Here is a 25045-nt window from a genome sequence, read left to right on the forward strand (position 1 = left end):
AGTAGGCAGAAGAAGTGGAACCTATGAAAGAGGCAGAGAAAGTATAAGGAGAGAGGTAGGAGGAGGTCCAGGAGAGAAAATCTTGTCATAGAGAATAGAGGAGTAGGGAGTCTCGCGGAAGGAGTGGTCAATGCTACCAGATACCTTACTTGAGTGATCAAGAAAGATAAGGATTAAGGACCATCCATTGGATTTGACAATTCTAGAAGCCATCTGATTCCCTTCAATGTGTAGTCCGTTAACAGGTGGGTGCAGAAGCAATGTGTAGTGGGATGGACAGTGAATAGGAAGTTGGAAGCAAAGACATCACGTGTAAGCTTACCAGAAAGCTCAGATGTAAGGAAAAGGTATAAGAACAAAGAAGCCTGGAATGGAAGGAGCAGAGTGTTGCTTTGTACAAGAGTGAGAGAGGCTTGGGTATGTTTATCTCCTGAAGGATAAGTACTACTATACAATAAGTTGGAGAGACAAAAGAGAGATGTGATGTTTGGAGCTTCTGCATGGTAGTAATGGGAATTAGAACATATGGGGAGGAGTTGACTTTGGACGGAAGGACTTCTTTCTGTGATGAGGAAAGTGGAGAGAAGGATAAATATAGATTGGAGTAAAGTAGCCAGCGGAGGTGCTGAGAGAGGAAGGCATGGCTGTTGATGGTGAAGCCATCAGTAGAATGAGAAGGACAGAGATGAGTAGTGTGTTTGAGAATAATGGGGAGGAATAGAAAATGGAGTTGACCAAAACCAAAAGGGTCAATTAATTGCAATTGGGCTAATGTCACTAATCCCTGAGATGAAAAGAGTTCTTCCAGCGGGAGCTCAGCTTCTCTACCGTGATTTAGAAGATTATACACTTAATCCAAGGCTGGGGTTTTGTAGGGCGAGCACTCTGGGGGAAGGGAGGGTAGAGTTGAGAGTAGTGTGGTTTGTAGCAGGTTAATTTGCTTTTAGGTTAAATAGTAGGGGTTTAGTTTATGGAGATGAGGATGGTTTTTTTTCTTGAGACTTAGCACATTCTAAGATAAGGCATGAAATTTAAATCCTACCATCAAGGATGTAAAAGCTTATGGCCACAAAATCTTAATCCCATGCTTGAAACTGTTGTTCGGTTTGACCACTGACCTTCTTAGAGAATTATAGGTTGGTGCTTAACTGTTGAAAGGACATGGAAGAAGAGGTGGGCAGAAATTTAATTCTTATCTTCTTCACATTCAACACAACTCTGTTTCGATCCACTTTGCATGAGACAATTCATTAAAGAATCTGCAAGAAGTCTTTGTACCTAAATGATCCTATATGCCGGGGAGGGGGGGAGATTTCTTTCACTATTTTCCAGAGTTAGCTAATTGTCTAGAAACGGTACTGACTGGTGATTTTTTCTGGTTGAAATAGTCTGCTCATCGCCAAGTGAATTTGGGCATTCTGCCAGGCATTCATAGCTAGGATGTTTAGAGGCAACTCGTAAATGTGATTTGCAGGGCTAGGAGGTGCCAGAATGTCACCAATAGGCAAAGCTGTTTTCTAGAACAGTGGGAGAAAGGGTCAGAGTACTGTTTGGATGCCCGCCTTTGCAATGTTTGTCCCAGGAACTCCAGGTTTTGGAAGCAGGCAGTAGAGGCACACACAAAGAGGAGCTTGTGGGAATGGAAATAGGTCAAATTACAAAAGCCTTGATGGATTTTGCTTTATAAAGGAGAACTCTTGGGGGGCAAGTGTTAGACTGGAGTCAGGAAATCTGGGTACTAGTCTTAGCAAATCACACCAAAGATCTGGGCCTCCAGATCTTCATCGGAAGAATAAGATCACGGTACCATTGGCAGAACCAGGGGAGGCAAAAGAGTTCCAGCTGAATGCTGACTCCTTTTGCCTGCTTTCTATGACAGGGGTTCCCGTTGAGATTTTGTTTAACGAGTAGATTCTGATGTCAAAATCAGTTTAAAAACTTCTAGATTTTCTGAAGTCCTTTCTAATCTAATTCTATTCTAATTTTTATTCTCTAAATGAGAATAACCAGTAGAGTCAAATTTAACTTCAATTTTTTTCACGAGTCTCGGTTTTTATTGATATCCAGCACATTTTTGTTACTTTGCACAACATCTGAACCTGCTTCACATCAACCACATGCATCTGGATTTAACTTGAGTCCATGGATGGATTTCCGGGAGTCTGTGAAACCCCTAAACACGCATGCAAAATTTCGTAGACACAGGCATTCGAAAAGAGTCCAGAGTTTCCATCAGATTCTCAACAGGTCAACGAAAGCAGTAAGCACAAATCCTCTTCCATTTGATGGGAGTAAAAAAACTCCAGATCTTAAACTGACACAGCAAGAGAAATTCAAATAGATTTGATAGCCTCTGCAATGAAAATGATTCCCCAAATCCGCTCACACCACTCTATGCCCTTCCCAAGATGACATTGCCAGTATGGATTCGTACGTAATATTGTGGGCAGGGAAGAGAGTCGGCAGAGTCTCTGATGATGGAGCAATATCTCCCCTTAAGCTTACATTTTCTGATATTTGAAAGAAGCCAAGATCAAGTGCTTTGGCTCTCCATGCCAAACCTCTACAGCTTTGACATGGTTTTACTAGATAAAAAGAACCATACATTCTTCACTTTTTAAATCGGCAGCCTTGTTAATCTGGAACTCTAGATGGCCCATAGGCCTGAAGGTAAGTTATTTTTTTACGTAATTAGAAAAAAACAAGAGTAAAGGGAAACATTACTGTTTGGCCATTCAACAACATCTTGCCTTGAAGAGCTCGGTGACTGGGGAAGACTTCAATTTTTTTGAGTGCGTTTCCATTCTATTTCGTATTGAGTATTTGTGTGATTATTCACATTATATTCAATAGCAGACATTTCCATGGTCTTTTGGGTCCTGGTTCAGAGGGGAATAACTTGGTGGGAAGAATGGAGCCCTTATCTGGCAGTGGGCAGAAAACGGGGGCAGTGCTGAGGCTGTAACTGAACATGAGATGTCAGAGAGAAGCCTCTGGACACATTCAGCCCAACAAGGGATTACACATAGATCTGGATTCCCATGGCAGGGTGAAGCTGGATCCTGGGGATGTGGACCCGTGATCCACTTACATGGGAAGGACAAAGCCTCTTTCAGAAACTGTATGCTAACTCAGACACCGTGCGCCACGTAGGAAAACAATGAGGCATGAAAAACAAGACAGACCAAGAACAGGCCCGGGGCTAGAAAGGAAGGTTGATTTGAGATACTGTAAGAATCTTCAGAATGTAATCCTTTTTCTCTTCTTTCATTTCAGATGCTGCATAACAAACATGTCATGGTCCGTGTGGGAGGAGGATGGGAAACTTTTGTAGGGTATTTGTTGAAACACGACCCCTGCCGGATGCTGCAGATCTCCCGTGTGGATGGCAAAACATCCCCCATCCAGAGCAAATCTCCAACCCTTAAGGACATGAATCCAGATAATTACCTGGTGGTCTCTGCCAATTATAAGGCTAAGAAGGAGATTAAATGAAACTAGGTGGTCACTACAAGGGGACTCTCATAATGGCCTGTACCCACGTCTCCAGTGTAGTCAGTTTAGCCCACACGCTCTGAAAATTACTTTGGAAAAAGATGTAACGGGAAAATGTCATTATTATTGAAAAACGTTCAGAGAGTAGCACTATTTATTTTGATGCTTCTGTAGAAAATGACCAATTAAAAGAAATTCTAAGCTCAGATTTAAATTAGAAAAAAGTGTAGGCAAATTATTATTTCTCATTATGCGAACACAGTATTTAGTACATATTAGAAATACGATTCTAGCTAGAGATAAAAAACTGCTCTTAGAAGAAAATATTTAGGATTTCTAGATCGTCAACAGGAAGTGCCTGCCTTATGTCTACAAAAAGCACCCCAGACACTTTTATAATTGCAGAATTTTTAAGCTAATTGTTAAAAAGTGACAATTAGTGTGATAATGCGCTACTAAAAAATATTCAGCAGCACTATAAATAAGTACAGAGTGTTCACGACAGTAATACGTTACTGGAAAGGCCACTTCAGAAAAGTTTACATTCGCTTGGAAGATTGCCTTAAAGTTTATTCCTTACCTATGACCAAATATCTGGGGTACTTTTGGAAGTTTTCAGTACACCCCTTAGAGAATCGCTTATGAAGTGTTTCACACATTCTTAAGCACATGGCTGTGCTGAGACTGACTTAGTGTAATTCACACACATACGCGGACATACATTTCTATTTTGACAGAGTAAATTGTACAGTCAAATGTTCATTGACTTCATGTTATTTTAAAGCATTTTCTTATGAAAATATATCTTTAGTTAATCCTACTTTGCTATGCTGTCTAGTAAAGTAAATCCACTGTAGCTGATGATGTTACAGACTTATGTATACCCTTGTGTACCTAGGACAGGGCTGTTTTGTACCCATGAACAGCAAACTGTTGTCCTCACTGATTCAAGAATTAAAAAGATAAATTAAAAAAATTATCTGTCTCTATATGAATGTTTCATTCTGAAATACAGATAATCTTCAAATGGTGACTTTCCCTGAGAGTTCTAGGAAGAGTCAAATTAGGGTTACCTAGTGCTTCTTTGCTTTGGGCAGCTGGGTGATGGCATTCTTTGTTCCCCTCAGCGGAAGATCTACTATCATAGGCAAGCCCTTAAGTGCTATCCTGAGTATCGTAAGTGTAGGCAGAGTTAATTTGTCCTTTCCTCATTTTTCAACAACAGAAAAAATTCCACTTTTCTTGCTCCAGAAAGTCAGGGAGGAAGTAGTTCAGTTTGTCACATGACTGATTTAGTCCAAGTACACACAACAATGTTGTCAAGTGTTTTAACAACAGGCATTATATAATTTGGTGGTGCTGGAAGTGGTGGTAATCATTCTGGGGAAAAAAATTAAAGTTTTGTCAGAAATAAAAATCACCTCGGAACAGTAAGAATTGTAATATCCTTTAAAATACATTGAGTGATTTGATTTTTATGTTACTAACATTAGCATTGAATTTCTCTCTAGCCACAATGTTTTCATCAAAACTTTCTCCTGTGCTTACATTTTTTCCATAAACTTATCTATGTCTTTAGTAATTAAAATTAATTTCATTAATTTAGTTGAAAATGTGTAATATTAATCCCTTCATCTATTTTGTTTTCTATGCTAATGTACCAAATTACCAGAAACTTGAGTGTAAGCTTAAACGACACACATTTATTGTTATAGATTCATAGGTCAAAAATTTGAGATGATTTCACTGGGCTAAAATCAAGATGTCAGCAGGGCTATGCTCCCCTCTGAGAAGCCAAGGAGAGAATCCGTTTCGTTGCTTTTTCCACTTCCTAGGGGCTGCCTGATTTCCTTGGCTCATGTCCTTCCTCTATCTTCAAAGCTAGCAATACGGTATCTCAATGATACTTCTTTATTCACATCTCTTTGGAGCCACAGGTTGGAAAGATTTTCTGCTTTGAAGGATCCATGGGTTTAGATTGGGTCCACCTAAATAATACAATAGAATCTCCCCATTTTAAGGTCATTCACTGAATCCCATTTGCAAAATACCTTTTGCCATAAACATGCAATGGGCCCAACCATTTAAAATTTTTTTTTTAACTTCTCAAATGTGTTTTGTAGGTTTTAGTTCAGATCTTTTATTTCTTTTTTCTTAAGTATTTTATTCTATGTGATGATACTATGATTGAAATTTTTTCTTAATTTTCAGATTATTTATTACTTGCATATAGAAATGGAAATGACATTTTCATATATTGATTTAGTATTCTGGAACCTTGCTAAACTCATGAGTTCTATCTTCAAAGCTAGCAATACTGTATCTCAATGATACTTCTTTATTCACATCTCTTTGGAGCCACAGGTTGGAAAGATTTTCTGCTTTGAAGGATCCATGGGTTTAGATTGGGTCCACCTAAATAATACAATAGAATCTCCCCATTTTAAGGTCATTCACTGAATCCCATTTGCAAAATACCTTTTGCCATAAACATGCAATGGGCCCAACCATTTAAAATTTTTTTTTTAACTTCTCAAATGTGTTTTGTAGGTTTTAGTTCAGATCTTTTATTTCTTTTTTCTTAAGTATTTTATTCTATGTGATGATACTATGATTGAAATTTTTTCTTAATTTTCAGATTATTTATTACTTGCATATAGAAATGGAAATGACATTTTCATATATTGATTTAGTATTCTGGAACCTTGCTAAACTCATGAGTTCTACAAATTTGTGTAGAACCTACTTTAGGTATGTCTGTTACTTATAACCTAGCTATCTGAGAAATGTAGAATGAGAAAAGGGCACTTTAGGAATTAGGTGGAGTATGGAGTTAGAATAACTTGACTTCCTTGACTTCTCACCTGTGTGACTAAACAGATTTCAGAAAAATAGCCTAGAAAGAGTCAGTCTGTGTACAAAACTAATTACTTCCATTTGAGGTATGTTTGAAGTATTGGCAAAAGTTGGCTCAAACCTGTCTGTGACTAGAGAACATTAATTTGAAAGTCAAGTCAAGTATGGTGCTATGAAAATAGGCAGTGTGATCCGGGATATAATAAAGGGTCACATCCAGGTCAAGTCATGTAAGCATATACAGCTCTCAAACCATAATAATCATATTTAGGGGCAATGTGTGCAAGATGAAACATACCTAGAACAAGGAGAACAGGATAATAAAAAGTTATGTCATATGAGAAATTTAAACTGAGTTGTTGAAACAAATTTCTCTGAATCAACCCAAAACATGTTCGAAGTCTATGAAATATACAAATGCCTTCTTAGTGGCTTTGGAGAAAATCAAAGAAAATGGCTATGGAGCCACATTTGAGTCAACTTAAACACATGTGGTAGTCACGGGAATTTGAGATGCTTGTTAGAAAATGTTAAAAAACACTGCACACCTTAAATGTCAACACAGATAGGTATGCCTATCTACCTACCTCTTTCTTACTGACCTATTTATGCGGGTATTACTCGAAACTAAAACTGACAAGTTACTTTTTCTTCTAAGGGCGTAGTATAATTCTTAGTGAAGATAAACAAGTTGAACCATTGCAGGAGAAAAGGAAAATTCAAAGCTGATGTGAATTCTCCTGGGGTACCAAGGACGATAGCTAGAACATTTATATTATTTTGCTATTTCTCTATGAAAACAGGACACTAACAATATCATTTCTCCTTTACAGTATAGAAAAAGAAGCATGTCTAGCTACAAATTCAGGGATTGTATGAACATACCAAACACCCTTTAGCTCTGTTGTTCTCGTTCATCCCAAAGAGTTGAAAGTGTCATGGTTTCCCTGACCGTTCATTCACCCAAGTTCTAACTATTTAATATGTAGTGAAGAGAAAATTTTGTTAAAGAGACGGCCAAAGTCAATTTTTATATAGGAAAAATGTATATTTGTGTCCACATACAGCAATACAGAATTTATAACAAACCATGTGTGTCAAAACTATTAATTACATTCCAAATACAATCAGTGGAACCACAGTAGCACATATAGACGTTTAAAAAAAACATGCAGCATGTCACCAAAGGGGCTGTGTGATAATATATAACTTTTTGCTACCAGTCATATTAGTTTGATGATTAGAATTAAGAAGCAGTAGTTTGAGCATTTTACATCTTAACAATGATAGTTAACATATATGCAGTTTACTGTTTCAGTTATATTTTAGTAATTTGTTGGAAGGTTTGGGTGACATATTAAGCATTATACCACATTTTCCTATTTAAATTTGATTTATGGGAAACTGGCTCCAAGCTAAGGTTTCCATCAGGAACTGATTCATAACTTGATGAGGGAGGTGCTTGGATGTATATGTACAATTTTTTTTTTTTTTAGTAGTCGCTTATTGGTTTTCTATCAAGCATCTCATCTCTTTTCCCTTCCCCTTCCTAAAACTATTCTTCACATTTTAGTATCACCCCGTAGACTATGCATTGATGTCATTTGGGGAAAGCAGATTATACCCACGGAGGCAGGCCATGCATGACTGGCTGGAGCAGCATATCCCATTGTTCCCAGAAGGCAATACACCAACATACATTCATGGTTCAAGAGTAAATAAGCATGGTTTCTGGATATAAACTCTATTGGAAATAGGGCATTATCCCCTGGATATAAACCTCTGTTTACACCAACCCAAGCTGTAATTCTTAAGATGTAGTACAGATAAAATTGTTCTTTCTATATGAAAGCAGAAGGATGGATTTGCACAGTTCAAGGACAATATGCTCTGGTTTTATACCTGTTCAGTTATTGAGGATCTTCCTTTCTGCCTTGGAAAAATTAATCATGTTCATAAAGTCAAGAATTTTATTTCTAAAATACAATTTAATGACTTCACTATCCTTTGTGAACAAAAATACCACTAATCTTCTAAAGGATGAAGAAAAGTGAGCCTGTCTAAATATATGTCTTGACTGGATATTCATAAACTATTTGATATCATAATAGAAAAAAGTAATTTTTCCAATTAAGAGTCAAGAGACTTATAGTTCCAACTCTTTAAAATTAACATACACAATATACTGCTACATAATGTAAGTCTTGTGGGGGCATGAGCACAATAATGGCTCAGTTTTCTTTTTGTAAATCGAAATGAGCTGGTCTATTTAATTTATAATCCCTATTGGCACTTACTATCTACGAATTCTAATTTAGGGCTCAGATTGTGGCCCTGTCATCCAAAAGAGCAACCAAATTAAAAGATACAGTAATTCTTCTATTTTTAGCTTATTATATGCTAGAAAGAAAAACAAAAAACAAAAATGCTATAAACTCATGTTACTAAGAAACACAAATCTGAAAACTTTATGACTCTATACCATAGAATTACCTCGTAGTATTTTTATGTTTAAAGTAGACCTTTTGAAATACAGTACCTACATGTTTCTATTTCATACATTCACATTTGCATTGGCAATTTCACATCTGTACAAATCTTATGATCGTTCTTTAATAAATACAAAAGAATAAAAATACCTGTGAAATTTGGACAAATATATTACTCCTCAGTATAGCCCATCCAGATTCTTAGTTTAACTCATTCAGTTACTACAAAGATCTTTAGAGCTGAATCTGATATTGTGTAACAGTACATCACTGCCCTCTGATGGCACTACTAATATGCAATTTTAAATTCAGCAAGCAAAAAAACACCTTTATTGCAATGTAAAACACCATATGTTAATTTTATCAGCCACAGAAATAGAAAATTAGGAGAAAGTAATAATTTTCTACAAATTTTCATTACTTAGCAAGTTATAAAAATTTACAGTGTTCCTTCACATAAGCCCTTCAAATGATTTTTCAAAATTTTCCCTGATGATCAATTTAAAGGCACGAAGTCCGTAAGTTTAAGCAAAAGCCTTCATAGATAATGAAATAAAGAGATACAAGGCTAAGCAGAAAACTAGAGATTGCGAGGTCATTTTATAAAAGAGAGAAAATACAATGGCAAACTTTAATGTCTGAGATTTTTGCAGACTTTTTACATGCGATATATATTTATTCACTATTTAGGTCCATGTTTTAACTACTAAAAAATGGCAAATTGCCTACTGCCTGCAGAAGAGCAAATATAAGAAAGTAAGTATTTAATGAAAGGTCTGGCATTTTCTAAGTTTGAAAATCAAAAGCATTTTCAGTATATCAATATTGAAAAAGCACTGACTGCATTTAATGGCACTAAAATTGCAAAGTCTGAATCTTCATTTATTCAAAGAGAAGAAAGTAAGCTGAGGACGTCCACTTGATTGCAGATATTAATTACTGGCAGTAGACTGTTCCAATCATGTGAGGCTTATGAAACTGTCCACTAGAAAAGATAAAAATACATGGAGAAAAGTAAATTTTATATAAAGTGATGTAAAAATATTCTAGCGTACAAAAATAGGGATGTGGGCTATACAAATGCAAAATGATTTCTATGTGGAGCAGTGATAAGTATAATTTTACATTATGGTCAAACGTCTGAAATAAGATATATGATTGTTTAAAAACACAAAGAAGTAAAACAAAATATCTGGGCAGGTTGACATACAATAGTATATTAATTTCAGTGCTAATATAGTGAACTGCTAATACAGTGGACATTGTTCTTGAACATTTATATACATTCCAAAGTGATCATGGGTAACTAAATCCCAAAATATCCAATAGTCAGTTTAGGAAAAATAAAACAAAATACCACAAAATAAAAACAATGAAACCTATAAAATAAAAATAGAGGCATTCTTGTTTGAGGCAGGGAGCCAAGAAATGGCAGAAATTAAGTAATGGTTTGGCAAAATCTTTTCCTTGCTTGACTTGAGAAACTTTGTTGTTCTGTTCACTCAACTCTATTAATCTGCAGTAGTAAATTCTGAAAATAGCCACTGGGATGGTACCAGGTATTTACCAGTCTCTTCAGGAGTGGTTTTCATGTACATCAAAGGAATTTTATTGGGTGGTATACAGTTTTTTTAAAAAAAATCTGTATTTAAGTTTTGAGAATTCAGGGTTAATCCAAGTAAAGTTGCTTTTGCTTATTTTAGGACTTCTTGGAGACTTGAACACTAAGCCTTTTTTAATCTCTAAGAAAAGGATTCATCATACAATATAGGATCCAGGATTTTAAAATATTTTTTTTAGCATGGGACTCTATGGGACTCCATTTCCCACAATATATCTCTGAAGACTAGTGTTAAAAACACTAGAGTAGTGATTCTCAATCTGGTTTAGTATTAGGCTACATTGTGAAGCTTAAAAAAGCCCTGATGACTAAACTCCAATCTCGGGGAGGTTCTGATTGGTATGAGGTGGGACCCAAGGGTCAACCTTTTTAGAAAGTTCCTCCTGAGATCCTACCACAGGGCTAGGGTTGAGAGCCACTGCACGAGAGGTCTGCCACTACTCCTGTACTGTTATATCCTGTACTGATATTAGCGTGCACCCGGATGCCAGCATCACACTTACCTCTTAAAACAAGGCTGCCTTGACACTGTGGAAGACAGTATGGCGGGGGGGGGGGGGGGATGGGCAAAATGGGTGAAGGGCACTGGGAGATACAGGCTTCCAATTATGGAATGAATAAGTCATGGGGGGAAAAGGTAGAGATTGGAGAATATAGTCAATGGTACTGTAATAGGGTTGTATGGTGACAGGTGGCAGCTACACTTGTGGTGAGCACAGTATAAAGTATAGACTTGTGGATCTCTATGTCGTACACCTGAAACTAATGTAACTTGCACATCAATAAAAAGAAATTAAAAAGATAAAAAAATAAGGCAGCCTTTCCAGAAGATAGTGAGCATTGCCAATGCCAATTATATAAGATGAGTATGTAGAGTTCGTGAAGACAGGGAAAGGACGTGTTTTCCTCATACTACGGAGTCTGGTTAGGAAGAATCTAGTTACATAATAGGACACTCCAGGCCAGCCTGTGAAACAGGCCTGACCCTAGGACAAGGGACTTGAAAATTAAAGTCACACTCTGCCTTACGTCCCTCCTATTACCTCTGAGCCTCTAAAAATTGATTTTGAACTTCACTGTATGCTTTTGATGATCTATGCAGATGGTCATGGAGAAAGGAGCATGTCCCTTAAAGCTAGTGTATTAGTGGTAGAAGTGATTAGGAATATTCCAAGGAAAATGACACAGTGTACAATAGTTGTGGTTTATCAGAATGAGCCACTGTCCAACTCTGATGGCCTTGAGAGTGATTTTTATTAACGGAACCAGAGAGCTTTCTTGTAAGCACAGTATACAAAGAAAAATGGGTACTAAATTTAAAATTGGGATGATTTTAATTCTGAGCACTTCTGAGGGGACCAGAAGCAGTACATGGCCTAATTTATTTCTAATCTATAGGCTTCAGGCTATATTTCAGGTTTAATTAAGAAAGCTGCTTTCTTTCCTAGAGTTTAAAAGCTGTGAAACTTGTTAGGTTAGAATATGTCAAATAAGTATCTTCTTAATTCTGGCTACATATAAAGTATCTTTTTTTTTTATAACATTATATGTGATTTTAATTGTCACTCAGTACCTCCATTTCTTCTATTATGAAACACTGAAACTTAGCATCATTTCCAGTCCTACAATTTAATTTTCATAATTTTTTTTGTTTTTGAGAACCTTCTATGAAGTAAACCTGCTGGCATAGACCTATATCTCAGTGGAATAATTAAACATCTATACTTCTGATAAATATTTGACTTTGTATCAACCGTTTTACTTTACAGATTTATTCTATTCTATTGTGAAGGTATATAAAAAAATATAAGCACAATGGTTACAGTTATTTATCTTAACACTGAAGCCAATTACTCTATACATTGTTAAAAGTTAATGATAAAAAATGTTTTCTTTTAATTCCATTTATTAAACAAAATCAGATGAAGTAATACACAATGGTGAAATACACATAGGTAAATCTTATTTCTATGTGATATCCCTGAGCCAGGATCGCCTCTGACCAGGAAGCCCCTAAATTGCCTGGCCCACAGGTTAGGCGGATATATACGTGTATGCATTTATATACATAGTTTTAAGAGCAAAAAAAAAAAAAAAAGTCAGTGGTATTGTGACAGTGTTGTATGGTGACAGGGTAGCTACACTTGAAGTGAGCATAGCAAAATGTATTGAGAAGTTGCATCACTATGTGGTACACCTGAAACTAAGGTAACATTGTATATTAACTAGACTTAAAAAAATTAAAAATTTTAAAAAAGCAAACAGAATTGAGAAGAAAGTAAATCAGCTAAATAAGTGCTAATAAATCATTGACAAGTTAAATATAAACAAACGAAACTGAGCACATTGTCTTTTCACAAATATACTTGAGAAATTTATTTTCTTTAAAAATGGACCAAAGAATAAAATCTTAATATCTGAACAATTATTCTCTTGAGCTTAAACATGTAAAATAAAACCTTTATAGTCCTTCAGACAATAAAGATCCCCAAGTTCAGGGACCTGTTTAACTTGTCTATCATTACATTTCCAGTGTCAGGAACTGCAATTTTAACACTGGGAGGTGGGAGGTACGTGTACCACGCTCACCACCCTCCCATAGATCCTATTGTCCAATTTACTTCACTATGATAATGAGTGACAACAGAAAGCTCAAAAACCACAAATCACTGAGTGAAAAAATGTAGGTTATATATATATATATATATATATATATATATATATATATATATATATATAAAGAATCCATAGTGTAATTCAATTTAATAAGATTAATGTATAAATGGATATTAGAAATGATGTCCGTCAAAATGACACTGAATTGGGGTGATTTTTATGTTCTTCTTTATACTCTTCATATTAAGTTTCCTATATATTAGTTTGAATTATATAAAGTACTCAGATATAGTGTTAAGATAATCAGGGAAAACAATCTATTTTCCTTTTGGGAAAAAGAAGGTAACTCTATTATAATGAATGTTGGAATGTCCAAATAAATTGGCACTTCTCCCAATCTCTATTATTCATGCTTTTAAATTAATTCAAAAATTCCTGATAATTCATTGCAAGAGGAAATTATTGAATAGACTGCTACTGAAGTTTTTAAAAACTCCAGGTAAATGAACCTAAGTAAATTTTAATACTTACCCTAAGTCCACCTGCTGGTGGAGGCCCAGATTCAGCCATTTGTTTTTCTATTTTTTCCTTTTTCTTTCTCTTTTCTTCCACAGATCGAACATCCAGAATGCCCCGAGATGCAGCCTTTAGAAAACGTATTAAGTAGTACAGAAAAACAACAAAAATCAGTATTCAGTATCCAAAAGGTGTTTGTTGGTTTTTAGGTTTCTCTTTGGAGATGAGGAATTTTATCTTTGGTTATAAAGAACTAGACTATTTCTACAACAGCTTTATATAAAACATATTATCATTTCTTCACTGGGTATTTTTCCCCTAAATTTCACACGTCACTGTTTTATAAGGCATCATATTATCCCAAGGAAGGTTATTAAAGGGGCATTGCACAGAAGACATCTGTAATTTTCATGCATTAAATGATATATATACATTAATGTAAACTATAGAAATACAGAAGTCATTTTGAAAAATGATTACATGTAAATTTACAGGTTACCAGACACCATTTTCATTACATATTCTAGTAATAAATAAAGTACACAATTATCTACGTGGGCAGAATTTTATTTCTACTCTTACCTCCTTCTGTCTTCTCTCTGCAGCCTCTGCGAGCTTTGCTCTTTTCTCTTCCTAAAGAAAATATGTAAAAAAAAAAATGTTTTAAAATAAAATGAAATATTATGGAGAATTTATATCTTAGAGATAATATAACCAATTTACAAAAATATTTAGTACTTGTTCAAAATGTCCCACTAAGACTGCTACTATTTACAATGTTCATGAAACACTCAACTTCCTGAATTTCATTCTTCCAATTGATATATCTTCAAATAAGCACATAAGACACATATATGTAAGTACATATTATATATGCATATATATATATTTTTTTCAGGTTGGCCTATAAAATAATTCATTTGCTTTTTTTTTTTTGAAAGGGGCTTACAAACTAGTCAGGGCAATAATAAAACAAATGACATTTAATAACACAAGGAAGGAAATACGTGGTTTGAAGTAGCCTGGTATTTTCAGAGAATGTTCATGAACGAAATGGGCTACTCTCATTGTGTAGGACATGAAGCCCTGAAGGAAATTTGTAAGAGGTACTGCTCCATGTTGGGAAACAGTGGATATTACTTTTTATATCATGTATTGCTAATATTAATTATAAATTATAAATTCTTCAAATATATGAAACAGTAAATAGAACTCTCTTGGCAGCTATGATAATAGTTCCTTTGTTTTTCATACCACAACATACATTTATTCATTCATTCGACAAAGAGTTACTGAGCAACTGTCATGCCTCAGGAACTTTTCTAGGCGCTGAGGATGCAGCAGTGAAAACACACAGACAAATGTTTCCACACACATGGAACTTACGTGCCAATGAGGAGACACAGGTAAATATAATCAAGTAAATACATATCTGTTAAATAGTAGTAAGTGCTTTGAGAAAATATAAAGAAGAGTAAGGTGGATAAGAAATGGAAGGATGATTGGGTGGTAGAGTGGGGGATCTATTTTAGTTAGGGTGGTCCCCAATAAACTCCAAAGATAAAGTGACATTCAAGTAGTGAGTCATGTGTTTATCTGTGGCGATGAGGGGGTGTGCTTAACAAATGCTGCCATATTGGTCTTTTATCAACAGGCATATAAACAAAATTAACAACGTTTAAAAGCAACCATAGCAAGAAAGACAAGGTACACTTCCCCATATCGACTTCCAGGTCATTTTTAGTACCCATAATCAAACAGCTGAAGAGTGAATGTACTTCCCTAAACAACTCAGTTCCTTCAACAAATTTTTAGATAGGAGAACAGAGGAATTTAGCTTTTCTGTTATCAACAACCTGTCAGGACTATTAAAGATACTGTTGTAAATAGAAAGCTACAAAACGTATAAATGAATTGTACCACAAACCACCTAGTTAAGTAGGAATTTCAGCTAGACAATGAATAATTTCTAGTATAAGTATGTCCCAAATATTGCATGAGGCACATCTATTTTTAAACCATATTCTTTTTAATCTAAAATTTATCTAAAAATTCTAACTTAAATAATTAAAAAATACTGGGCACCCTGTATTTTTATTTGCTAAACGTGGGTTACAAATTGCATGCTCTTTGCTATGTAAAATCCGTATTGTTTTAAAAGAAGAAATAAAAGAGAGAGCTACATAGTAATGGGAAATCATTGATTACTACAATATCCAATAAAGCACAGGAGTGTAAGGGACTTTATTGAGCACCTTCTTGAAACAGTTGGTACAGACACAGGAAAACGCACATCTCCTAGAAGATTAAACACTTCAGTTGACGAAGAGAGGAATTCTTTTCGCACCCTGACTCCATCCACCGCATCGCCAAGAATGGCCCATACACCGCACCGTCCGCGTACGCCTGCGTCCTACGAACTCCCAATTTCGCCCAAGTCTGCGAAAGGTAAACACCCTGCAGGCGCCTTTGGACAATTTTTTGTAACGGAAGTGGAGAGACAGACACGGAGGCGGCAGCGGCTCAGGTCCTGCCGCCTGACCCAAGGTCCCTCGAAGCGCGTCCACACGTCTTCGCCACCATACACCCACCGGCGAGCTCTCCAGCCCGCGCCCCCGCTTCCAACGGCCCGCCCGGGTGCCCACAGCTCGGGGCCTCCAGGCGCGCCCCACCGGAGAACAGGTGCGCGCGGCGCGGGTCGGCCGACATGGGAACCGGGGTACATGGGGACGCGGCCTTACTCACCAGGTCCGGCGAGGGAGGCGCGGTCTCCCCAGGACAGGGAAAACACAGCCCCATTGGGAGAAAGGCTGGGGGTCCCTTTCTGGGCCCGCCCCAGACCCGGCAGTGCGAACTGCGCGATCAGATAGGCTTCACAGGTTCGCTGCGCTCGCCCCGCCCCCACCCGGGACCGGCGGCTCGGCTCCGCCCCGCCTCTCTGCGGCAACGCCCCACCCCCGCCCCCGACTCCGCCCCGCTCCAACCCTCTTCAGCGGCTCCGCCCCGCCCCCCGTCGTCACTCCGCCCCGTCCTGCCTCTTCCTACCGCGGTAAAGAGGCGACTCCCACCGCGCCCAGCCCAGCCCAGCCCAGCCCAGCCCAGCCCCGGGTGGCCAGTGCCCGCCGGGCAGACAAGGCCGCCTTGTGCGGAAAAGTCTGCTGCATTTGGCAGAGTGAGAGAAGGGGAGAGAGAAATAAATACCACGTTTTCTTTATTCGTTTGTCAGTGGACAGATTGAGTTACTTCCATACGTTGCTACTGTAATATTGCAACGAACATGAGATTACAGCTACCTCTTCATGATAATGCTCTGGTTACCTTTTGCCCATATACCCAAAAATGGGATTCCTGGATCATATATATGGTAGTTTTAATTTTAATTTCTAAGAAATCTCCATAGTATTTTCCATGGTGGCTGTACCAGTTGACAATCCCAGCAACAGGGTTCTCTTTTCTCCACATCCTTGCCAGCAGTTATCTCGTCTTTTTGGAAATAGACATCATAGCAGGTGTGACTTGATACTTCATTGTGGTTTTGATTTGTATTTCCCTGATAGTTAATGATGTTGAGCACCATTTCATGGACCTGTTGGCCATTAGTACGTTGTTGGGAAAATGTCCATTTAGGTTCTTTGCCCATTTTTTTAAATCGGGTCATTTGTTTTTTTGCTCTTGAGTTGTAGAATTTACTTGTATATTTTAGATATTAACCCATTATCGTATATATGATTTGCAAATATTTTCTCCCATTCCATACGTTGCCTTTTCATTTTGTAGTTTTCTTTGCTGTTTTTTAGTTTGAGAGGTTTTTAGTTTGGTATAGTCCCACTTGTTTATTTTTGCTTTTGTTGCCTTTGCTGTGAGTGTCAAATCCAAAATATCACTAAGACCAAGGTCTAGGAGATTACTGCTTATGTTTTCTTCCAGGAGCTTTATGGTTTCAGATCTTATGTTCAAGTTTGTAATCCATTTGACTTGATTTTTGTGTATGGTGTTAAGAAGTCCATTTTTGTTCTTTTGCATGTGGCTGTGCAGTTTTCCAAATGCCATTTATTGAAGAGACTACCTTTTTCCCTTTGTGTGTTCTGAGATCCTTTGTCAAAAATTAACTGATCATATATATGTGGATTTATTTCTGGGCTTTCTGTTCTGTTCCACTGATCTTTATGTCTGTTTCTATGCCAAACTCTACTGCTTTGATTGCAATAGCTTTGTAATATAGTTTGAAATCAGGAAATATGATTCTAGCCTTGTTCTTAAGATTGCTTTGGCAATTCAGGGTCTTTGTGGTTCCATACAAATTTTAGGATGTTTTTCTATTTCTGTGAAAAACGACATTGGAATTTCAATAGGGATTGCATTGTATCTGTAGATTGCTTTTGGTAGTGTGGACATTTTAACAATATTAATTCTGATCTATGAACATGGGATATTTTCCCATTTATTTGTGTCCATGGTGCACTGATTGCTTTCTATCTCTATATGTTGATGATACTTTCTAGAGTTCCAGATAAATGGAATATCATATGTGCTTTATCTTTACATTAAGATAAAGTTTTTAAAGTTCATCAGTGTTATTTTGTGGCAGTTCCTTCAATAATATTCCATTGTTGTAGATATACCCTATTTTATTTTAAATCCGGTATAGTTAACATACAGTGTTATGTTAGTTTCTATAGTGTACAATATAGTGATTCAACAATTCTATACAATACTCAGTGCTCATCAGATAAGTAAATATACCACATTTTATTTTTTGTTTTTTTTAAAGATTTTTTTTTTTAAAGTTTACTTGAGAGAGAGAGAATGCGAACAGGGGGAGGGGCAGAGGAAGAGGAAGAGAGAGAATCCCAAGCCGACTCCACACTGAGCGTGGAGCCCAGTGCAGGGATGGATCTCACAACCCCAAAATCATGACCGAAGCCGAAACCAAGAGCCAATGCTTAACCAACTGAGCCACCCAGGCACCCCGATATACAACATTTTAAAAATCAGTTTTTCCTATCCATGAACTTAATGGGCTTTAGCACTTTGAGGGTGTTATAAGCAAATCTCTATACATATTTGTGTACAATTCTTTGTGTGAATATGTTTATTTCTCTTCAGTGAACACCTGGGTAGAATAACTGGGTCATATTTCACATGTATGGAAAACTGTCAGGAATTTTTTTTGTAAGTTACAGTGCTTATATCATTTCCATAGCAAACATATAAGTTAAGAAAGTACCAGTTGTTTCTTAGGCCTAGCCAAAGTTGGTATGGTCAGCATTTTAAGTTTTACCAATTCAAAAGGGTGTGTAGTGGTATTAATTTGCATTTCCCACATTTTCATGTACATCTTGGCTATTTGTATATCTTTTTAGAAATAGGAAATCTTTTGGGGCACCTGGGTGGCTCAGTTGTTAAGCGTCTGCCTTCAGCCCAGGGCGTGATCCCAGGGTTCTGGGATTGAGTTCTGCATCAGGCTCCCTGCTCCGCTGGAGCCTGCTTCTTCCTCTCCCACTCCCCCTGCTTGTGTTCCCTCTCTCGCTGGCTGTCTCTCTCTCTGTCAAATAAAGAAAAAATAAAATCTTTGGAAAAAAAAAAAAAGAAATAGGAAATCTTTTGTCCACTTTATGGAATGTTTATATTATTTAATATTTAATATATTATTTAATGAGTTCTAAAAGTGATTTTTTTGGGGGTGGGGGTTTGTTTGGTTTTGTTTGTTTATTTTGGCTTGGTTTCTTCTTGGCCAAAGCACATATTATCACTTCAATCCTATGAAATCCACTTAGAGTTTCTTTATGGCCCAGCAGATGGTCTATTTTATTGTTCCATGGTGTACTTTAACGAATATGTGTTCTGTTTGTTGGGGTATTCTTTAAATATCAGTAAGGTAATTGGCTGGTAATGTCATTTAAGTCTTTTATCTACTGATTTTCCCATCCATTTCTAGGAGAGGAGTATTTATATTTCAGATATAATTGTGGATTTGTCTATTCTTTGAATTCTTCCAGTTTTTGCTTAACATATTTTGATGCTCTGTTATTGAGTGCATATGCTTATTATTATTGTGTGAAACTTTTGTGATTATAAAATGTTCATCCAGCGCCAATAATATGACTTGTTCTGACAACCAATTTATGTTATTAGTTTTCTTAAGATTTTTGTTTTCATTGTATATATTTAATTTTTGAAACTATTAATATTTATATACAAAGTGTGTTTCTAATAGTTTGTAGTTGTTTTGCATTTTAAAAATCCAGTTTGACAGTCTCTGCCTGTTGGGGGAAAATTCTCTATGGGTCTTTCACATTTCTGTTTTCTAAGCAAAGGTTTTAATAATTTTTGTTCTAGACTCTCTTTCAAGGATGTTTGTATAGTAAGCACACTTGGAAGATAAAATCTCCTCCAGAGCAGATTTGTTTACTGTCTAGTGTAATACAGATAATGTCTACTCCAGAGCAAATGTTGGGTACGATTGCTAGGATCGGGGCTTCCTTAGCTATGATACAAGCCCACTGTGTGCGCAGCATCCACCAGGGCATACCTATCCCCCATGGGACTTGGGAGTCAAGGGAAACCAATGTAAGCATGCACTTGAGTAACAAAGTCCTTTGTTTTCTGCCAGCCTCTATGAAACTATGGTGGTCTAACCTGTTATCTTGTAAAAATAAAGTCTAAAATCCTTCACAGTTCTTGCTACTTCCTTTTAGTTGGAGTGTTTAGACCATTTGCATTTAATGTAGCTGTTGATCAGTTTGGGATTGATCATTTTGACATTTGTTTTATTTTCAAATCTGTTCTTTTTTTCTTCTTTTTCTATCTTCTTTGGATGGATTTTCAGCATTCCATTTTTATCTCCACAAATAGCTATATCTCTTTGTGCGTGTGTTAGTTTCTCTAGTATTTACAATATGTATCCGTAACATCTGAGTCTCCCTTCAAGCACTATACTTCTTGTGTAAAATGTAAGCTTTCAATGAATTGTACTTCCATCACCCTTCTCCTACCACTTGTTATTGTTGTCATACATTTTATCCCTGCATGTTAATACCGAAATATGTTAGTTTTGCTTAAAACAGTCAATTATTTTTTAAATTAAAAATTAGAATACAGTTCTCTTATATTTACACATATATGTATCATTTCCAGAGCGCTTCATTGTTTCATGAAGATCCAAAAATTTATCTCATATAATTTTTCTTCCACCTAAAGAACTTTCTCCTGCAAGTCTGCTAGTGATAAGTTTTTTTGGCTCTTCTTTTCTGGAGAAAATATTCTGCATTTCTGCTTTGGTTTTGAAGGATATTTTTGCTCCATATAAAATTTAAGTTGACTTTTTTTTCCTTTAAGGATGTCATTCTGGTTTACTTGGTTTCTAATGCGGATGTACCCCAATCCCCCATGATGTTTCCTTTCTCTTTTTGAGGTTTCTCAGTAGTTTGATTACCAGGTAAGTTGGTAAGGGTTGGTCTTTATCTTGCTTGGTGTTCATTAAAATTTCTGGATTTGTGGGACTCATTTTCATCAAACTTGGAAGCATTTTGGGAATTTTTTTAACTCCCATCCTCCTGAATTCAGACATTCCTAATTACTCATATGTTAGAACATTTGATATTATCTCACAATTCAACAAGAAGCTAATCATTTTCCTAGTTTTTTTCTCTTTGCCTCAGTTTGAACTATTTCTATTGCTATATCTGCTGTATCTTAAATTTCAGTGAATTTCAGGTATTTTTCAGTTCTAAAAGTTGCATTTGGTTCTTTTTAATATCTTTCATTTCTGTCCCTGTTGCATTTACATTTTTCTTTAAATTGCTGAGCATAGCCAACATACTGATAATAGATGTTTAATTCTTCTAAGTCTTTCATCTCTTTTCATTTTGTATCTCTTCATATTGACTTGATTTCCTTTTGATGACATGTTACAGTTTTCTTTTTCTTGGCATGCTTTTGATTTGGTAATAGACATTGGATATTGATAATAGACAAAGAGTAAACAGATCTGTCCAGATCTGGAATACTCCTCCAGGCAATAAATGGGGTTCATTTTGTTTCTCCTCTCTTTATTTTGGAAACTGCAAATCAGTCACTGAATATTTTTGTTAATTCACTAGTCAATAATTTATTTATAAAATAATTGTGATTATTGCATTTACATATTAGAAATTACTTATGTAATTGAGAGCATTTTACAAAGACAGATGTGATTATCATTTTAAATGTAAAAGTAAAATTTAATTCAATATTCAAATTTTACCTTATATGAAAATTTTAATTACATGATAGCTTATTTGTAATATCAGGGAAAAGCATAGCCTTTAGTCATATTATAACTCTTTCCCAGGACTGTGTAAAGATTTTAAACATTTTGTTTAAACACAAGTCATTATAAATATATAGCAAAGGAAGTCTGTTTTCCCATATTATTTTTTTTCAGATTTTATTTAAGTTAACATACACTGTATTATTAGTTTCATGGGTAGAATTTAGTGATTTATCACTTGCATATAACACCCAGTGCTAATTACAAGTGCCCTCCATAATGCCCTCATCCATGTACCTCATCCCCCCACCCACCTCCCCTCCAGCAACCCTGTTTGTTTTTTATAGTTAAGAGTCTCTTAAGGTTTGCCTCCCTCTCCCTCTGTTTTATTTTTCCTTCCCTTCCTCTATGTTCATCAGTTTTGTTTCTTAAATTCCATATATGAGTGAAATTATATGGTATTTGTCTGATTGTCTTATTTCGCTTGGCATAATACATTCTAGCTCCATCCATGTCATTGCAAGTGTTAAGATTTCAATCTTTTTGATGGCTGAGTTTTATATATATATATATCACAGATTGTATGTGTATACACACCACACATTATATACATATATAAAAATATATATATATCACAGGTTATACACACACACAACACACACCACATCTTCTTATCAATTCATCAGTTGATTGACATCTGGGTTCTTTCCATATTTTGGCTATTTTGATAATGCTGCTCTAAATATTGGGGTGCATGTGCCCCTTCAAATCACTATGTTTGTATCCTTTGGATAAATACCTACTAGTGCAATTGCTGGGTCATAGGGTAATTCTAGTTTTAACTTTTTGAGAAGCCTCCATACTGTTTTTCAAAGTGGCTGTGCCAGCTTGCATTCCCACCAACAGTGTCAGGTGGTTCCCCTTCCTCCACATCCTTGCCAACATGTGTTGTTCCCTGACTTGTTAATTTTAGCCATTCTGACTGATGTGAGGTGGTATCTCATTGTGGTTTTGATTTGTATTTCCCTGATGCCAAGTGATGTGGAGCATCTTTTCATGTGTCTGTTGGCCATTTGTATGTCTTCTTTGGAGAAATGTCTGTTCATGTCTTCTGTCCATTTCTTAACTGGATTTTTTATTTTGGGGGGTGTTGCGTTTGATGAGTTCTTTACAGATTTTGGATACTAGCCCTTTATCCAATATGTCATTTGCAAATATCTTCTCCCATTCTATAGTCGCTTTTTAGTTTTGTTGATTGTTTCCTTTGCTGTGCAGAACTTTTTTTTTTTTTTAAAGATTTTATTTATTTGACACAGAGAGAGACAGCCTGCAAGAGAGGGAACACAAGCAGGGGGAGTGGGAGAGGAAGAAGCAGGCTCCCAGCAGAGGAGCCCAATATGGGGCTTGATCCCAGGACTCCGGGATCATGCCCTGAGCCGAAGGCAGACACTTAACGACTGAGCCACCCAGGCGCCCCATGTACAGAACCTTTTTATCTTTGAGAAGTCCCAATAGTTTATTTTTGCTTTTGTTTCCCTTGCCTCCAGAGATGTGTCTAGTAAGAAATTGCTGTGGTTGAGTTCAAAGAGTTTGCTGCCTGTGTTCTCCTCTAGGATTTTGATGGATTCCTGTCTCACATTTAGGTCTTTCATCCATTTTGAGTTTATTTTTGTGTATGGTGTAAGAAAGTGGTCCAGTTTCATTCTTCTGCATGGGGCTGTCCAGTTTTACCACCACCGTTTATTGAAGAGACTATCTTTTCTCCATTGGATATTCTTTCCTGCTTTGTCAAAGATTAGCTGACCATATCGTTGAGGGTCCATTTCTGAATTCTCTATTCTGTTCTGTTGATCTATGTGTGTGTTTTTATGCCAGTACCATACTGTCTTGATGATTACAGCTTTGCAATACAGCTTAAAGTCCAGAATTGTGATGCCCCCAGCTTTAGTTTTCTTTTTCAACATTACTTTGGCTCTTCAGGGTCTTTTCTGGTTCCATACAAGTTTTAGAATTTTTTGTTCCAGCCCTGTGAAAAAAATGCTGGTGGTATATTCATAGGGATTACCTTGAATGTGTAGATCGCTTTGGGTGGTGTAGACATTTTAACAGTATTTGTTCTTCCTTCCAATCCATGAGCATGGAATATTTTTCCATTTCTTTGTGTCTTCTTCATTTTCTTTTATGAGTGTTCTATAGTTTTCAGAGTACAGATCTTTTACCTCTTTGGTTAGGTTTATTTCTAGGTATTTTATGGGTTTTGCTGCAATTGTAAATGGAATCAATTCCTTGATTTCCCTTTCTGCTTCTTCATTATTGGTGTATAAAAATGCGACAGACTTCTGTGCATTGATTTTATATCCTGTGACTTTGCTGAATTTCTGTATAGTTCTAGCAATTTTTTTGTGGAGTCTTTTAGGTTTTCTACATGGAGTATCATGTTGTCTGCAAAGAGTGAAAGTTTGACTTCTTCCTTGCCAATTCGGATTGCCTTCTATTTCTTTTTGTTGTCTGACTGCTGAGGCTAGGATTTCCAGTACTACGTTGAATGACAGTGGTGAGAGTAGACATTGCTGTCATGTTCCTGACCTTATGGGAAAAGCTCTCAGTTTTTCCCCATTGAGGATGATATAAGCTGTGGGTCTTTCATATATGGCCTTTATGCTGTATTTCGTCAAATGCTTTTTTTTTTCTCCTACATCTGTTGAGAGGATCACATGGTTCTTATCCTTTCTTGAATTAATGTGATATATCATGTTGATTATGGATATTGAACCACCCCTGCAGCCTAGGAATGAATCCCACTTGTTCATGGTGAATAATCCTTTTAATATACTGTTGGATTTGATTAGCTAGTGTCCTGTTGAGAATTTTTGCATCCATGTTTATCAGGTAATTCTTCTTTTATAGTGGGGTCTTGGTTTGGTTTTGGGATCAAGGTAATGCTGGCCTCATAGGATGAGTTTGGAAGTTTTCCTTCCATTTATATTTTTTGGAACAGTTTCAGAAGCACAGGTATTATTTCTTTTTTAAATGTTTGATAGAATTCCCCTAGGAAGCCTTCAGGCCCTGGACTCTTTGTTAGGAAACTTTTGGTTACTGATTCAATTTTTTTGCTGGTTATGGGTCTGTTCAGGTTTTCTATTTCTTCCTGTTTCAGTTTTGGTAGTTTATGGTTTCTAGGAATTCATCCATTTCTTCTAG

At 36.4% G+C, this 25045-nt stretch overlaps 3 protein-coding genes across 8 annotated transcripts in view; 2 read left to right on the plus strand and 1 right to left on the minus strand.

Moving 5' to 3' along the window:
• GAS2 (growth arrest specific 2) overlaps positions 1 to 4472 on the plus strand; it is a 128158-nt gene extending 123686 nt beyond the window's left edge. For all 4 annotated transcript variants that reach the window (XM_087855348.1, XM_087855347.1, XM_087855349.1 and 1 more), the window contains one exon: positions 3277 to 4472. In XM_087855348.1, coding sequence (XP_087711474.1) covers positions 3277 to 3495 — 219 coding nt within the window. In that variant the 3' untranslated portion in view covers positions 3496 to 4472. The remainder of the gene's footprint in view (positions 1 to 3276) is intronic.
• A 4478-nt stretch (positions 4473 to 8950) lies between these two features.
• SVIP (small VCP interacting protein) lies at positions 8951 to 16513 on the minus strand. The gene is made up of 4 exons (XM_045808606.2): positions 16339 to 16513; positions 14176 to 14226; positions 13609 to 13722; positions 8951 to 9825 (listed from the first exon to the last, which is right to left on the minus strand). The coding sequence occupies exons 1-4, from the start codon at positions 16390 to 16392 to the stop codon at positions 9811 to 9813; spliced, it is 234 nt and encodes a 77-aa protein (XP_045664562.1). The 5' UTR covers positions 16393 to 16513; the 3' UTR covers positions 8951 to 9810.
• Positions 15943 to 25045, plus strand: part of LOC148107839 (uncharacterized) — a 190460-nt gene continuing 181357 nt past the window's right edge. For all 3 annotated transcript variants that reach the window (XM_087855350.1, XM_087855352.1, XM_087855353.1), the window contains exon 1: positions 15943 to 16275. In XM_087855350.1, coding sequence (XP_087711476.1) covers positions 15969 to 16275 — 307 coding nt within the window. In that variant the 5' untranslated portion in view covers positions 15943 to 15968. The remainder of the gene's footprint in view (positions 16276 to 25045) is intronic.

The sequence above is a fragment of the Ursus americanus genome, chromosome 24 (genome assembly GCF_024610735.1).
Source record: "Ursus americanus isolate L20-20 chromosome 24, mUrsAme1.1.p, whole genome shotgun sequence".
In the NCBI taxonomy this organism is placed as follows: Eukaryota; Metazoa; Chordata; class Mammalia; order Carnivora; family Ursidae; genus Ursus; species Ursus americanus.